General features: G+C 42.1%; 1 protein-coding gene across 1 annotated transcript; it reads right to left on the reverse strand.

Moving 5' to 3' along the window:
* Positions 1 to 578: 578 nt before the first annotated feature.
* On the reverse strand, positions 579 to 15432 carry ahcy (adenosylhomocysteinase). The gene is made up of 11 exons (XM_080775469.1): positions 15263 to 15432; positions 11564 to 11754; positions 10735 to 10810; positions 8685 to 8837; positions 3699 to 3811; positions 3234 to 3441; positions 3016 to 3103; positions 2719 to 2836; positions 2203 to 2325; positions 1840 to 1911; positions 579 to 1584 (listed from the first exon to the last, which is right to left on the reverse strand). Exons 1-11 carry the CDS (start codon positions 15288 to 15290, stop codon positions 1453 to 1455), a joined length of 1302 nt encoding a protein of 433 aa, XP_080631595.1. The 5' UTR covers positions 15291 to 15432; the 3' UTR covers positions 579 to 1452.
* Positions 15433 to 16312: the final 880 nt, after the last annotated feature.

A 16312-nucleotide genomic window follows, 5' to 3' on the forward strand; every position in this document is an offset into this window, starting at 1 on the left:
AAACGATTCTGTACAAAAATAAGCTCATGCAAATGAACACATTCTTGCAATTAATCTGATCTACACAAAGTGTAAGCGGCGCCAGTTTATTGGAGTGAACTTACCATGTTTGCCGATTGCCTGTCTCAAGTAGTTTGCAAATGCAATGCAGCTGCAAGTAACGATCGTGGTGGGATGGCACATCACATGACCGATGGCAGCCAGCTCATTTTTATACGTGACATTTTGTTTTTATAAGGGCCATGGGTGTTGGGCAGGCCATTACAACAAAAAAAACTGCCTAAAGTGGCAGGTGCTTTTTTTTAAACCCATCCTCACTCACTCCTAAAGTGTGACTTTTGGTTGACTGTCAAACAGAATCAGGGTGCCGATAATGCACAGTATGTTGGCTCATAAGACTGCTAGACAGTGCACTAATCATAACACCTGTAAGGCAATTTGATATTGATAATTTGTTATAATTGCAGTTTTTCCACATGAAACTAAAATTCTAATTTTACGATTTCCAACAAAACGGCAACAAATTCCTTTATTGCACCATCACATTGATATTCAAGCCAATGATTCCAGCTCCACGATTGGTTTCAGTCTTCTTTTTATTTTTTACATGACATAACCGTTTATCATGTTAGCCACCTGCCCTCATTCCGTTTTGAACCCGATGACAGAACGTGACAGGCCAGAGTTCAGCTGAACAACCACAAACCATTGTTCTACTACGTTCCTGTCTGTTCATGTTCAAGTCTCAGACTTTACAAAGAGGAAATAAACAGATCAGAGAGCTAGAAACTGTCCTTTTCAAGCCAGGCAAAAACACATGTGCTTTGGTAGAGTCCTTTGGCAGCAGTGATGTGTTGTAATTAAGACATTGAGATGAGAGAATATAACAGCACTTTGGGTTTGTTACCTTCCATCTGTGAGGCTTGAGACAGGGGAGAACTGGACTACAAAACCCATCAGACCGCGTTTAAAAAAAAAAGATATTTCTTAAATCAGAAGGAATGACATTAAGAGAAACCAGGAGATGCAAACGGCAGCTCTTGGTGCCCAGTCAAGCCAGATATATATACTTAAATTGCGTAGCGGTGTCACGCATTGAAAGATTGCAGTTTACAAGCTCACAATGCTGAGACGCGTTGTAAGCTTGTAGATCGCCTGTGCGGGGCACTGCATGCAACTTCAGTATAAATCAGCGGCCAGACATCAGCGAGAAGAACAGAGGACAATATCAGCAAATACAAACAAACTACAGAATCACGACTTCAGACTCCCAAAAACAAAACCGATTTTAGATTTTAACCTTAAACTTTACATAAAGAGTGGTACAGTATGTCTCCCAACTCCCAGCCAGGTGTGGACCAGGGGGCCCCCGGGGCATCCCAGCCAGGTGTGGACCAGGGGGCCCCCGGGGCATCTTAGCCAGGTGTGGACCAGGGGGCCCCATGGGGCCTCTTAGTAGCGGTAGTGGTCGGGTTTGAAGGGTCCCTCGCGAGGCAGACCCAGGTACTTGGCCTGTTTCTCTGACAGTTTGGTCAACTTCACGTCCAGCTTGTCAAGATGAGCTGCTGCTACCTCCTCATCCAACTAGATAGACAGAGTTTTAGATTAGTGAATAAATATAAAGGAAGGGTAAAGGGTGGAGATAAGTGAGGCGGTGGGTAAACTGAGAGAAACTTTAAGTTTGAAATAATAATTAAATGAGATTGAAAACAGTGTGTTTCATCCCGGATCATTTGCCAGTTCTCCATTTGAAATGCTTAGAGCAGAGAGAATGAAAACCAGCACTACGCTGCCCTTAAAAACATTTATTTCTACAGGAAGTGATGCTTGACCACTGACCTTCTTGGGCAGGAAGTAGACTCCCAGTGGGTACTTTTCTGTGTTTGTCCACAGCTCGATCTGAGCGAGCACCTGTTGACAAATGAAGGCGGTTTTATTCAAATGTTACACGTACAGGTGTACAAGACGTAGAAACAACTATCCTTGTGAGGGTTTCATTGATTTTCATTGAGTACATTCATTCCCCAAACCTGACCAACTGTCCCCAACTGTACCCCAAGTGATTTTCTGTTCTTGTTGTTCAATAGCAAAAAACTAATAAAATAGACAGATATAGCCTACAAAGGTCTACACGTTCTGTTTGGAAACCTTTGACACACACACACACACACACACACACACACACACACACACACACAGTACCTGGTTGGTGAAGGAGTTACTCATGACGAATGATGGATGTCCCATGGCGCAGCCCAGGTTCACCAGTCTGCCCTCGGCCAACACAATGATGTGACGACCGTTCTTCATCAGGAAACGGTCAACCTGCACACAACAACACAACAGACGACTGACTAAAAAAAACGGTGTTTCTCAGCCCTTCCTGGATGGGCACACATGAAAATCTTTGTCTGCTGCCCACCAACCATCTGATCACACAGCAGCCACATGCATTTTCAGAGAATGTTAATTTGGTTGAAAACCACAGCGTTCTAAAAAGGCAATAAAGGGAATAAAACAAACTGATGGAGAACTTGCTCGGGGAGACTTTGATACATTGGATGGGTGCACCGAGGTTCAAACTGGTGACCTTCTGATAAGGTATCAATTGGCTATAAATGGCACGGCCCAAAAGGAAGACCTGGGTCACAGGTTAAATAAAAACATGCACATTTAGAGTGTGTGTGCCGTTGGGTGCGCATGTGGGTGGGTCAGTACCTGTGGTTTGATGTTAATCTTCTCAGCAGCGTTAGCGGTCAGCCAGGGCATGTCGATCTCGCAGTCAAAATGTCCGATGTTGCAGACAATGGCGTCATCCTTCATGCACTCAAAGTGTCTGCAAGAGAGACACACACACACACACACACACACACACACACTGTAGGTGATGTGTGTCTAATGCTTAATTTATATTCCGTTATACAAAGGTGCAGCAAGCTGAAAACATGGTGAGCTTTTAGATCTGATATTTTTAGCCTGTGTCGTAGTCGTACGACAATCCAAGTAAGGTTTTACCTTCCCAGAATGATGTCCTCACAGCCTGTAGTTGTCACAAAAATGTTACCCTCCTTACAGGCCTCCTCCATAGTGGTCACCTCATAACCTGAGACGCACACAAACGCACACACCAAGAATGATCAGACAAAGCAACCAGGACCGTGGGAGAGACACAAAACGAGACAGAAAGTGTGTGCGTAGACAGGTCATCAATGGGTTACACACAAACACAATACCTTCCATGGCAGCCTGCAGGGCGTTGATGGGGTCAACCTCGGTGACGATGACGCGGGCTCCGAAGCCTCGCAGGGCCTGAACACAGCCCTTGCCCACATCTCCATACCCAGCTACTACTGCCACCTTCCCCGCAATCATCACATCGGTCGCACGCTTGATACCGTCAATCAGTGACTCCCTACAACCGTACAGGTTGTCAAATTTACTCTGAGAGAGAGAGAAAGCCAAAGGTTGTCAAAGTTAAGAAAAAGGCAGCAGGTGTTTTTCAAGAGGAAATGGTCAGTCCACTCCATTGTGTGATCTGAGAGGGAGACTGTATAGTAGAGACTGACGGTAGGAAAGCAGAGAGCCAACTGAGACTGTAGGAGAGAGACAGTAGGAAAACTGAGAGGGAGACAGTGTAGGACAGATAAACCTCAGAGACGAGACCAACATAAGACAATAGTTGACAGTGGAGTGGTCACCTTTGTGACGGAGTCGTTGACATTGATGGCTGGAACCTTGAGTTCTCCCTTCTTCAACATTTTGTACAGGTTATGAACACCTGTAGTGGTCTCCTCCGACAGGCCACGGATACCTGCACAGAACAGCTTCATTTCAATGCAGGCATTTAGCAGATTCTCTTATCCATACCAATTTAAGGCAGCTACATACTTTAGTCCAACCCAACTTCTTTCGAATTGGCAGAACTGACAGACAATTGCCATTACATACGGTCACCAAACTCTGAGTTCTGAAGGCTAGAAGCACATTATCCAGATGAATTCCTTTTAAACTTATTTTATTTACATTTTGGAAATGTTTAGGTGCCCGCCCACTCTTCCTGCACCCTATTGCAATGTGAAATGCCACCGAATCTGTAATCCTTTTCCATTTTGATTCATATGGGCCATGTGAAAAATAATGATGCCACATCTCTAATTTCAACTTGTGACAGCTAGCTGATGCTTTTGTGAATGCAAACGTTTCTGAATGTCTCATCCTCCATATTTCCGCGTGCTGAAAATAGCCGATCTATAAGCTCACAGCTTGCAGCTAATAAAGCTTGCAGATCAGCTATTTTTAGCATGCAACACGTCTTACGGCGAAGCATAAGAAAAACGATTTTCGATTTTCTTTTTTGACATCGTCCAAATCCAAAAATCGCGATTTAGATAAAATTTTGATCCAGTGTGTTCCAGCAATTTTTTTAATTCATGGATATAATATAATATAAAACTGCCCTTATAATGTACAAAGCAAGGAATAATCAACTCCCTGGAAATATTCAGGTGATGTTCTGATAGAGAGGGGGGCTATAATTTAAGGGGAGAACTAAATCTAAAAACCAGAGTAAATGGTAAATTTACACAGGTTTACACTTCGACATATAGACAGGAGGAGCCGGGATTCGAACCACCGACCCACAGATCATTGGACGACCTGCTCTACCTCCTGAGCTAGTCGCCCCGTGAGTGGCTTGAACACTAAAACTGTTTTGTATTTCAATCTGTGGAGTAAAACTATGGAACAGTATGCATGTGGAACTGGAAGTGTTAACCAGTTCAAAAAAGATAAAGAATGCATTATGATGAGGTATAGGGAGGAAGAGTTACAATATCATTTTAGATAATTGTACTTGTATGTAGGACTATATACAGGTATATATATATATATATATAATATGAAATATAAGTATTTTTATTGATAATATTATATAGAATAGATTATAGAGCATATACATATTTATAAATATATGACTTAAACTATTACATTTAATTATGTACTTAATTTCTCTGTTGTGAATTATTTTATTTAATTATACCATGTTGGCATGTTGGTATATACCGACGTCAAGCGATGACGCTGAAATAAAGGGTTATAAACGTTTTTACTTCTCCCTGCTCCTTTCCAAACATATTAATAAAAATAAGAATTATAATACTTGCGGCCAGTGAGGCTTGTTTTTTGTTTGTACTATTTTGTTTTGGGAATATTATTGTGCATTTGTTGTATATTGCACTTATTTTAATTCTTTGACTTTGTCTAATTTTATCATGTTCGGAAAATAAAGTTTTTCATTAATTCATTCAGTGTACACAGTCCTGGAAGACATTCTGTAGGCCTCTTCATGACAGAGCGAGAACACAGTTGGGCTGGGCAAAGCAAAGCCACCAGCTCACTTCACTGATGGGAGTAATGTGACAGCATGAAAACACAGCTCAGGTTAGAAAAGAGTTTGGTATAGCGTTATGCAGCCACCTGCTGGACAGAACCTGCAACTCAAGTATAAGCTCCCATAGAGCCCAACAGTGCAGATGTAAAACTCCTATTCATTTTCTGCAGCGTCTTCAATGTTTTTCAGGCCACGTTATCTCCATTTAGGTGAGAGAGATAAAGCATGGAACCCACTACGTATCTGTATAAAATGATGTTGCATAATAAGCCTTTTCATAGACTTTAGTGAACAGTAAATGTATTTGTAAACGTGTACATTCACTTTACTATTAATGTGTTGGATGCATGTTAATGTTTATTTGCAAACTTTAACCACTTAAATATCAATCCTCTGTAGTGTAAAAGTGACTTTTTCTGTACTTTGTTCCCCCCCCCCCACCAGAGTCCTGCAACGGGTCGGATCCCCGTGGTATCTCGAGTTTGACGGGTGGGAACGGGCGGGACAAGTCTTTATAAGTTAACGGGTACGGGCGGAACGCAACGCAGGTGGGTGACCTTTTTTAATCAGTGGACCCACACTGCGCAATGTTATAAACAGCAGCTGAGCTGGGGGTTTCCTCAACAGCAGAGACAAGTTAAATCCGTCACATGCCCAAGGAATCGTCAGTGATGTCACATCACTGCCGATTCCTTCATAATGGTGTTCTGTTTCTGCTGCTGCGCTTCCCTGTGCTACTTCCTTGTTGCATAGCAGTGACATCACGGCTGAATCCTTGCTTCCTTTTCGTAGCATTTCACGTGTGGAATTTATTTTTTATCACCAGGCTGCAGACTATATTTTCATTCGCGCTGATGAAACACCAAGGGATTATAATTAGGGATGCACGATAATTATCGTCCCGATAAATTGCGACCCGATATTAGCAATTATGACGTCATCCCGATAAATTCGATAACGTTATAATAGCGCCGATAATATACTTTATATGGGCTCGAAATTGCGATCATTTTGGACGCAAATGCGCCTGAAATTTTATCTGTGAGACATAAAAATATAGTTGGTAGCAACTATGGGACTACCAATCATTTCTGTGGTGCGCCCAAACGCTCCCCGAGTCGCCAATCTCTCCGGAGGAACGGCTGAGACGAGCGAGAGAGAGACGCTTCTCCACTCTGTCTGTTGCAGTGTGTAGTTCCATAGCAGGCTAATAGCCCCGCCTGCTTCTCCTCTCTATCTCCCCTCTCTCATTTCACTCACTGACTCGCATTCATACGACCGGTGACAGCAGCTGACGAGCGCGTATTGGTGCTCGTTCATTCATCGCGCTGTTGAATGCGTGTCACTCGTTACCGGTTGTAGTTTATTAATTTGCTCCAGTTGTGTAGCATTGTGAAACGCGACGCGACCGTTTTGGTTGAGAAATGTAGAAGTAGTAGCTGTTTGGCTACATGATGCTACAGACCATGCTAATGACTTATATGCTAACAACAACGTCTATCACTGGAACTTGGATAGTGTTGTATTTGTGTTTACACACGCACACACACAGACAATAGTGGTTCTCAAAGTGGGATCCGGGGAGTCAGAGTTTACAAATGGAACGAAATTGACCCTTACAGGTCCATTTGGTTCCATTTGTACCCTCTCAGAGTTGACATTGATTTTACGATATAAATAAAAAAATATAAATTGAGGTCCCTTATGTAAATGGCATTAAATGGGGGGTCAGTAGCCTAATGCATGTCAAACTGGGTGTCCTTGAAATAAAAATGATGAGAATCACTGCTAGAGCCCTGGCATATATTTTCAAATGGGTGTCTGTGGGCTAACAATTTGGGGTCCTTGCTCCTTGACATGGAAAAGTTTTGAGGCCAACTGACCGGACACACACAGACATTATATTGTTGTTTTTATTCATTTAAAAAAATTCACACCTGTGTGAAGTGAGGGGCACTCTTATCGTCATCTGGCCAATCACAATTTGCTCTGGGACTCCCAATTTATATTGTAAAATCAATGTTATTTTTACTCTGAGAGTATGCAACTGGAAATGTTCCATTTGTACACTCAGAGTTACAGACCCATAAGGGTCCATTTGGTTCCTAACTATATAATTTAGCTGGGGACCCCCTGGAACTCCCTCAGGTACCCCTGGGGCCGGGGGTCCCCGAACCCCACTTTGGGAACCACTGATATAGCCTACTATACTGTAATTGCTTAGGTCAAAGCTGTGTTACATGTACCGTTACTCACTAGTATGTATTTTTTATTCATGTCTATATATTTTTATTATCGGTTATCGTATCGGTATCGGTCTTGAGGAGCTGTAAATTATCGGTTATCGTATCGGTTTCAAAAAATCAATATCGTGCACCACTAATTATAATGTCAACATTCAACACAAGATGTAAAGCTAACCCAGGTAATGTTGGCCTATAACTTTATGTTGTGATAATAAGCAGCAGTAGCCTCAGTCAACTACATGTCTTCCGTTCCGTGTGCAACACACTGCCGCCGCCCACCACACCACATGCGGTGTTGAATGAAATAAAGTCAATGACATTGGTGCCTGTGATACGAACGGGTAACGGGGTGGGTAATGGGTAAACTTTTTGACGGGCGGGGCGGCTCTGGTTTCGAGTTTTATATAAATCACGGGTAACGGGCGGGTTGCGGAACTGATGATTGACGGGCGGGGCGGGTACGGGTATCGAAAATTGGACCATGCAGGACTCTGCCCCCCACACACCAAATCCCTTCATCGAACGGATCACACATTGTGAGCTTGTAGATCCGTAATTTTTTTGCAAATGTTTCCCCCCCCCCCCCACAATAAGTATGTTAAAGTTCAAGACAAACAAAAGAAAGACATGCCATCTCAGTTTACTTCCCGTACTGTATCTGCGTGAAGTAGATGACCGCATTTTCAGGTTCAAGCCAAGACAAACAAAAGAAAGACATGCCATCTCAGTTTACTTCCCGTACTGTATCTGCGTGAAGTAGGTGACGGCATTTTCAGGAGATTGGAAGCAGGTTGTGAGTCCATTATTTCCAATGGAAGAGTGAACAAGAAAATAGCTTCTGAACAATGCTTTAGCCCCATGGTCACTCAACTAAATATTGAACCAGATCGTCACAAGCCACACACGTCAGAAGAAAATCGATTATATTATCAACCTTTCTCTGTCCCAGCAACACTCTTGCGGGATCTAGCACCAGTAAACAGTGTGTGTGTGTGTGTGTGTGTGTGTGTGTGTGTGTGTGTGTGTGTGCATATATATATATATATTACCTGTCAGTAGTTTAGGATACTTGGTGTGCACCATGTTTGTGAGGTCTCCTCCATCATCCAGGATCATGTTGAGAGGCTGGCCGTCTCTGAAGTAGATGGTCTGCTCGATACACCACACATACTCCTCATCTGTCATCCCCTTCCACGCATACACTGCACGAGTGCGCGCCCACACACACACACACACACACACACACACACACACACACACACACACACACACACACAAGTTTTCAGGATTGTTACACATGGATTAAAGCAAACATAAAACTCACGACTGAAAAATTTTTTATGATCCTAATGTGTGATTAGTGAAACAGCATGAAAGGCACCCTTGACCCCACCCCCATGCACTAGCACCGTTTCCTAAACAATAATATAAAAAATAATCTAATCTAATAGTATGTAGTTCTAATCTACATACTGCCAACCAGGTGAAGAAATCACAGATTGTGGCTTTAACCCGCTAACCTGTTTTATGAACTATCCGAGACCACTAGGGTTTTATAGAAGATGCGTCTGAACATATTGCTAGTTTAACCACTTCAAAATGCTCCAATCTTAAAATAACCCAAGATAACCAAAGATAGCCCATCTACCAGATTAGTAGGCCATGTTCACTGCACAACATGCTTCCATCGACCAGATAAGTAGGCTATGTTCACTGCACAACATGCTTCTATCTACCAGATAAGTAGGCTATGTTCACTGCACAACATGCTTCCATCTACCAGATAAGTAGGCTATGTTCACTGCACAACATTCTTCCATCTACCAGATTAGTAGGCCATGTTCACTGCACAACATGCTTACATCTACCAGATAAGTAGGCCATGTTCACTGCACAACAACATGCTTCCATCTACCAGATAAGTAGGCTATGTTCACTGCACAACATGCTTCCATCTACCAGATTAGTAGGCCATGTTCACTGCACAACATGCTTCCATCTACCAGATAAGTAGGCCATGTTCACTGCACGACAACATGCTTCCATCTACCAGATAAGTAGGCCATGTTCACTGCACAACATGCTTCCACAGTAGACATGCTGACTTCTATGGAATCCAAATGAATGAAATCAGTCATGGTGACTGAGAACCCCAATCCATGGTTACTATTATTGTTAGTTATTGTTGCCCATCTTGTGTGTCCCTCTCCCTTATCTCTCACTCTGTTATCTCTGCCTTAATATATAGCTGCTATTAATGTCGTCATAGTTGTTACTATTACTACTACAAGCTCACAACTTTGTCATACACCAGTGTCTTGTGAAAACAAAAATATAAAACTGGGCTTAAATGGTTAATTTAGTCACAGAGCCAGAGACACACAGACCAGGCACCTGTCAGCAGTTTCTTCAGGGGTTGACATCAAGGTCTCAGAGGCACTTGCTCGTCAGGCAATTACAATTATGTTCAACAGCCATACATGTGCCATACATGTGCCAGAAAAGTAAATGAGTGAGATGTAAAATTGTAATTACTGTTCATTTTTTGCTTTTTCAAATTCTGGTATTCTACTATTCTGGCAACCATTAGTGTCAACCCCGGTGTCTGGTGGCTGTGTTTGGACAGGAAGCCGTTTTACCTCAGGGGGCGTGAAGAGAGACACACACTCTAAACACATCTGATCCATTTCACCACACACTGAGTGTGTGTCTCTGTATCTGACCTCAAGGAAACAGTGTCCCTCCCAGCAGGGGTGGATCAGAGTATCAAAGCACATTTGGACTAGAAAATGGCCAATGTAAAAGCGCACATGTCACAATGTGAAGATTTACAATTTAGCAGACTCTTATCCACAGCGACTTAACATAAGCAAGGCAAATTCTGCATGGCTATCCAAACTACTGTAGTGCTGAAGGCAGAATTTCTGCTTGGTTTTTAAGGTTATTTAAATATATATATATATATATATATATATATATATATATATATATATATATATCAAAAGCTATGAGTGAGCAGCAACTCTTTTCTTGTTGGTGGCATCTCTAAAGGACTAGTGTGCGTTCATAGCCACACACACACACACACAATGAGAGTACCTGGGACACCAGTCTTGGCGATGGCAGATGCAGCATGATCTTGAGTTGAGAAGATATTGCAGCTAGACCACTGGACCTATACATACACACACACACACACACACACACACACACACACACACACACACACACGATCAAACCTCACAGAATCAACCATCTAAATGATACTCTGGAATAACCGATATTTTAGAGTATAAATTCAGCGCAACCAAATGAAACCTAGTGTCACTGTTCTGAGCATGTTGTCACATTAAGCGAACATTTTGGAAGAAATGGTAGATCTACAAACTCACTATGGGTAGCTATAATTAATGTGCAGGCTGCAAAATAGATACTCCAGGTGGTTAAACATTAATCTGCATTAGCGTCAAATCTGTTCTAGCTCTAATAGGTTCCATAATTAATTATTTGCCAGTTTAACCACTTAAATCCTATATGTACTGTACATTGTTGTACATCAGATAGTAAAAAGAGCTGATTTATAAGCTCAGAACATATCACAGATTAATTGAAAATGGAGGACCCTGACGTAAACAAGTCTTGTGTTTTTCATGGTTTCGTCCTCAAAGTAGCAGTTTTTGTATTGACTTGTGTTTTCGTTTGAAAAGGTACCCAGTCTACATACTGTGAAATAAAATGTTTAATTAATAACAACTTGACGCTTTGTGAACTTGTGCTGAATGGGTTTTTTTGGGGGCCAAATGTGCAGAATAGGGACGCTATGTTTCATGTGGTTGATGATGGAAGTGTAAAAAATGTGTATTTCACAACAACAGCAGAACAACAACTTCCACCATTCAATCAACACAGACGTACACACACAGCTTACCTCAGCTCCCAGGGCGGTGAGGGTCTCGATGAGCACGGCGGTCTGCAGAGTCATGTGCAGACAGCCGGCGACGCGAGCTCCCTTCAGCGGCTTGGACGTGCCGTACTTCTCCCTCATTTTCATCAGACCTGGCATCTCATTCTCTGCTATGTCGATGGCCTTACGCCCCCACTCAGCCAGGCTGATGTCAGCTAGGGGAGACAGTGAGAGACCATTAGCATTACTGACCATAAGTCTACCATGCGTGTATACATGGTACATTTAGCTGGGTTTTTCTGGGATCCGGGTAACCCAGATCCTTGCAGAACCTCAAAGGTTACAGAATAAATAAATAAAAAGGAGGGCCATATAATAAAGTCTAACTCATGTTGATTAGGTGATGTAAAAAACTGTGCCAACACAACCATTAAACGCCATTAACAATAAAGAGACAATATGACGTAATGAGGAACATTATGACGTAAGTTTTCCCTTCATTGTCAATGGCGTTTACAAAACAAACAAATTAAACCTGTGTATAGGAGGGGCTGGCGCACCTAAAAAAACAAAAAAAGCATCTGCCATTAGAGAAATCTTGAAAGTATGAGTAGAACTCTCCACCTCCTGAGCAGGGTCCGTATTAGGTTCCGAGAACCTTATCTGAAGCTGAGCTGTAGCGTTTGGACACAAACCCCAGGACCCCTACCCCTTGAAATACGTTACACAGCTTCAAGAGTCACTGAGTTCTTGTAGTCAAAAAGAACCACCAGACGGTAAAAAGATGATTACCAATACAGTCCAAAGAAATGTATAAAATAAGACTGTTGAACAGAGACATGGTCATCATTACAGTTGTTCATATTGTACATGTGTATATACCATGGTATGACAGATGGACAGAATTAAATATCACGGTTTCATGATTTCATCTGTGCGGGCGGCCCCCAGGCTGTGAGAATCAGTGAGGGTGAGAGAGAGGTTGAATCCCTACAGAAAATTGGATTACATTAGAAGGTAAACACAGACACTGTAGGAGGAGGGGGGAGAAAAGCCCTGTTGATGAAATTATTATTTCTACATGGTAGCACACGCTCTCCGGCATCCCGCTTTTGCATTAGGGCAAAATTGTCAAATGTAGATTTTCTTTTTTACAAAAAAAAAAAGTGTTTTGGCCATATTGGCTACATTTCTTTTGATTATTGGTACCGCTCACTGACACTGAATCATTTCTTTGGGTATTTCTTGCATTTGATTTAATATAATTCTTCTGATGTTCAATGCCAAAAACAAAATTAAATCATTAAGCCCACTCTATATGAAGATTACATCATTTCATTGCTTTAGCAGTTGTGTGTGCTGACTGTGCTCTGTAGTGCAAGGCAATGTGGCAGACAGTGAGAGCAAATACACATAGCGTGCATGTGTGTAATGTGCACGAGTGCGCGCGCACACACACACACACACACACACACACACACACACACGGGTCAGCTAACCGCACTGAACCGGAGTTGGCCTGAACGACTAACCAGGGAACCAGGGAACTGACTGGATCAGGGAAGCCAAACGTCAGGTCAGTGAGGTCAATATGAGGCTGGCAGAGTTACCGCCCTCATGCTGCTCTGTAGATAAAAGCTATACATAACTATATACATGGACAGATGGAACATTATAACTACATACATGGACAAATGGAATAATACTACATGCATGAATACATGGGACATTGGCCTTTTTTGGTCTGCAAAGAAAACATTTAATTGCAGCCTATTGAGATTTGAAAATGACAGTTCACAGTAATATTGAAATTCTCTTTCTTTTGAGGACTCTTACAGCCCTCAAATCAATCATCAAAACATCCTTCCCAGAGGATAATGACAGCATTAGACAGACTGCAATGATAAGATGACGCCTAGGGCCACTGTTTTCTTTTCTACTATGCGTGTCTGTGCCATGTGCTGCAGAGAAACATGGGAATGATAAACTGCCTGTAGTAAATGTGTGGCACAAGCGTCAATGAATGATCCTGCACTCGACCCGTTTTACACCACTAGAGCTGAACTGTGACACAGAGAGAGTAGCCAGTGACAGGGACACATGTAGACTTCGGCCTCGCAGTGATCCCTCTCTGATAGGGCATAAGCCCACTGTCGCGCGTGGACGCGTCAGAATAACCTGAAGCCCTTCTTCGTGGGGTTTTTAGACAGCTGGTGGATGGAAAAGAAGCTCCACCTCCGCGCCCGACTGACGCGACGGACAGCATCCCGGACACGCTCTCCGGAGGTGGAGCTTCTTTTCCATCCACCAGCTGTCTAAAAACTGTGCGCAGCCGAAAACGTGCGCGACCACGCGCGAAGGTCTGCCTCCACTGATTCACTGAAAAAAAAACCCACCCCTTTACTCAGAACAGACAGACTGGATGCTGATTTTCTGTTCTTTAAGTGTCTATTTGTACGTCTCTAAATGTTTTGATGAATTGAACAAGGTGGACCCTCTTGTAAACAAGTGTAATGCTTTATTGGGTCGTCCACTCACAGTTAACAGTCTTTGTATTGAGTTGTGCTTGAAATGTACTATAATTCTGCAAACTGTTAATAAATATTTCAATCAATCAATCAAAAGATCCAGCTGATGGATCATACATCATGTTGATCATGAGCTGGATTCACAGCATTGTTCCAATGGTTTCATTCATATTACATTATATTCCAGTAATCACGTGCATGTGTGTGTCACCACTCCGTTTTTACTACTGATGTCCTTAGACATCCTGTAAACTCCTTAAATTTGATATGTAGAAAAAAAGTGTACAAAAACAAAATAATTTTCTCCTGGCTCCCCACAGTCCTGGATGGAATGTTTTGGAAGTCCCACAGCTACAGTGATGGTTGAGGGCACATCATTATGGAGCTAATCCTCACATTTAACACAGCAATGCAAAGAAGCAAATTATTGTTCTCCATCCATTAAATTCTTATGAAAAGAATGCAACAGCTTAACTCGAAAATAAGAATTAAGACTTTAATGCCTAGAGATCACATTTTAAAAGAAACCGTTTAAACAATAAGCAGTATTCAGTATTTATTTGGATTAGTACACCACGTGCTTTCCTCTGTCTGTACAGTCTGGTACACACGATTATTTGCACTTGACTCGAGTGGCTGCATGGCAGCCTGCCTGTGCCAGTCAGTCAAAAAAATTGGCGGTGCGTCACAAAGCCTGACGGGAATTGTAGTTTCCAAAAGAAGCGTCAGTCGTACAGTGCAACGGATCTCCGTGGCCAAATACACTACATTTACCAAGCAATATCGGCTTATTAAAGTAGACCTTTCTTTTTTCTGAAGCAGAGCTTAGCAGGCGCCGTTTGATTCATTCTTTTACAGATATTATACATTATACAACGTGAATCATACAGAGTTGTGAAAAGTCTGTCGGTATTACCGACAGACTTTTCACAACGACAACAAACGATTTAATAAACCAATAAAAACAAAAAATATAATAACACATATCCTCCTCCACCACGTGCTGAGCGAGCGTTTCGCTTCTGGACAAAAAGAACACATCTACAAGCATTCGACGCGTCCACTCTCGCTCCGAAGACAGCTTGTAGATCTGTTCTTTTTGGCCAACACACAGACAACCGTCGCAACTATGCACAACTGTGCAAGTATGCATGCAAACAGCACGCAATCGCATGGATTAGGATTTCATACTAACCGACTTTGAAGGGCAGTTTCTCGGACATGGTTGTTTCTTGTGTGGGTTCTGGTGGTGGTTTCTGTGGTTCCGGACCGGGTGGTGGTGGTTCTGCAGTGCGGGTCCGGTGCGGGAAGGAAAGGAAAGAAAGCGGCTGCGTGTGCGTATCTGGGGATTCTGGGCTAAAGAGGGAGGGACGCTCACATGTCAACTCGCCTTTATTCCAAAGCCCCGGTACCGTCTATGTGCGCCCATAGCCCGGAGGGACAGAGTCCTGCCTCCTGCGCCTTGTGATTGGCTCGTTGTTGTTTTTTTGGTTACACGGCAACTGCTGGTTTGATGAAATACATGTAGGAACGTTGAACTTGATTTTGGGCAATCCCAATGAGTATTACATAGGTGATTTAACATTGTTTGTTCTTTAATTGTGAAAATAACCTTTCGACAAGCTCACAACTGCTATTGTTGCTATTAAAAAGAAGGAACTTATATTGATTGAAAATGTATTGAGAAGAGAGGGAAAAAAGCACTACTTGTTTACATTGGGGTCCTCCATTTTCAATTCATCAGAACATTTAATGACATTAAAATCTATGCAAGAACAAAATAATATAAAAACGTTTAGATCTAAAAAAAAAAAATATATATATATATATATATATATATATATATATATATATATACACGGTTTAATTGTTTAATGTAAAACTGCAAAACAGTTTGAGCTCTGCTGTGTGTTATTGAATTAGACTTGTTCAAGTAACTCCCTGAGGAAAGACTCGTGTCTAAACAATAGTGGTCCAAATAAATATTGTGCAATTCATTATAAAAAATGTGGAACATGTTTTGTATTCAATAATGATAATGTTGTTTTAATTTGGCCAAATGCTTTCAATTGATGATGTGCACACGGCTGCCATCTTGCCAGTAGGGTGCTACCTATAGGTCCAACTCCCCATAGACAGCCAAATTCAAAGGTACGGTACACATGGGCCTGTGATGTGATAGTCAACGATCGAGCACTTCCAAACTATTTTTTATTAAACAAACACATTGTAGATAGAAAGAGAA

The sequence above is a fragment of the Protomyctophum bolini genome, assembly GCF_963924005.1.
Source record: "Protomyctophum bolini genome assembly, chromosome: 2".
In the NCBI taxonomy this organism is placed as follows: Eukaryota; Metazoa; Chordata; class Actinopteri; order Myctophiformes; family Myctophidae; genus Protomyctophum; species Protomyctophum bolini.

Excerpts from the sequence above, each read along its gene's own strand:
- ahcy (XM_080775469.1), bottom strand. The coding sequence starts at position 15,290 with ATGTCCGAGAAACTGCCCTTCAAAGTCG. Across the intron at positions 11,755-15,262 it reads GAAACTGCCCTTCAAAGTCG|CTGACATCAGCCTGGCTGAG; the intron begins GTTAGTATGAAA and ends TGTCTCCCCTAG. Across the intron at positions 8,838-10,734 it reads CGCCAAGACTGGTGTCCCAG|TGTATGCGTGGAAGGGGATG; the intron begins GTACTCTCATTG and ends GCACTCGTGCAG.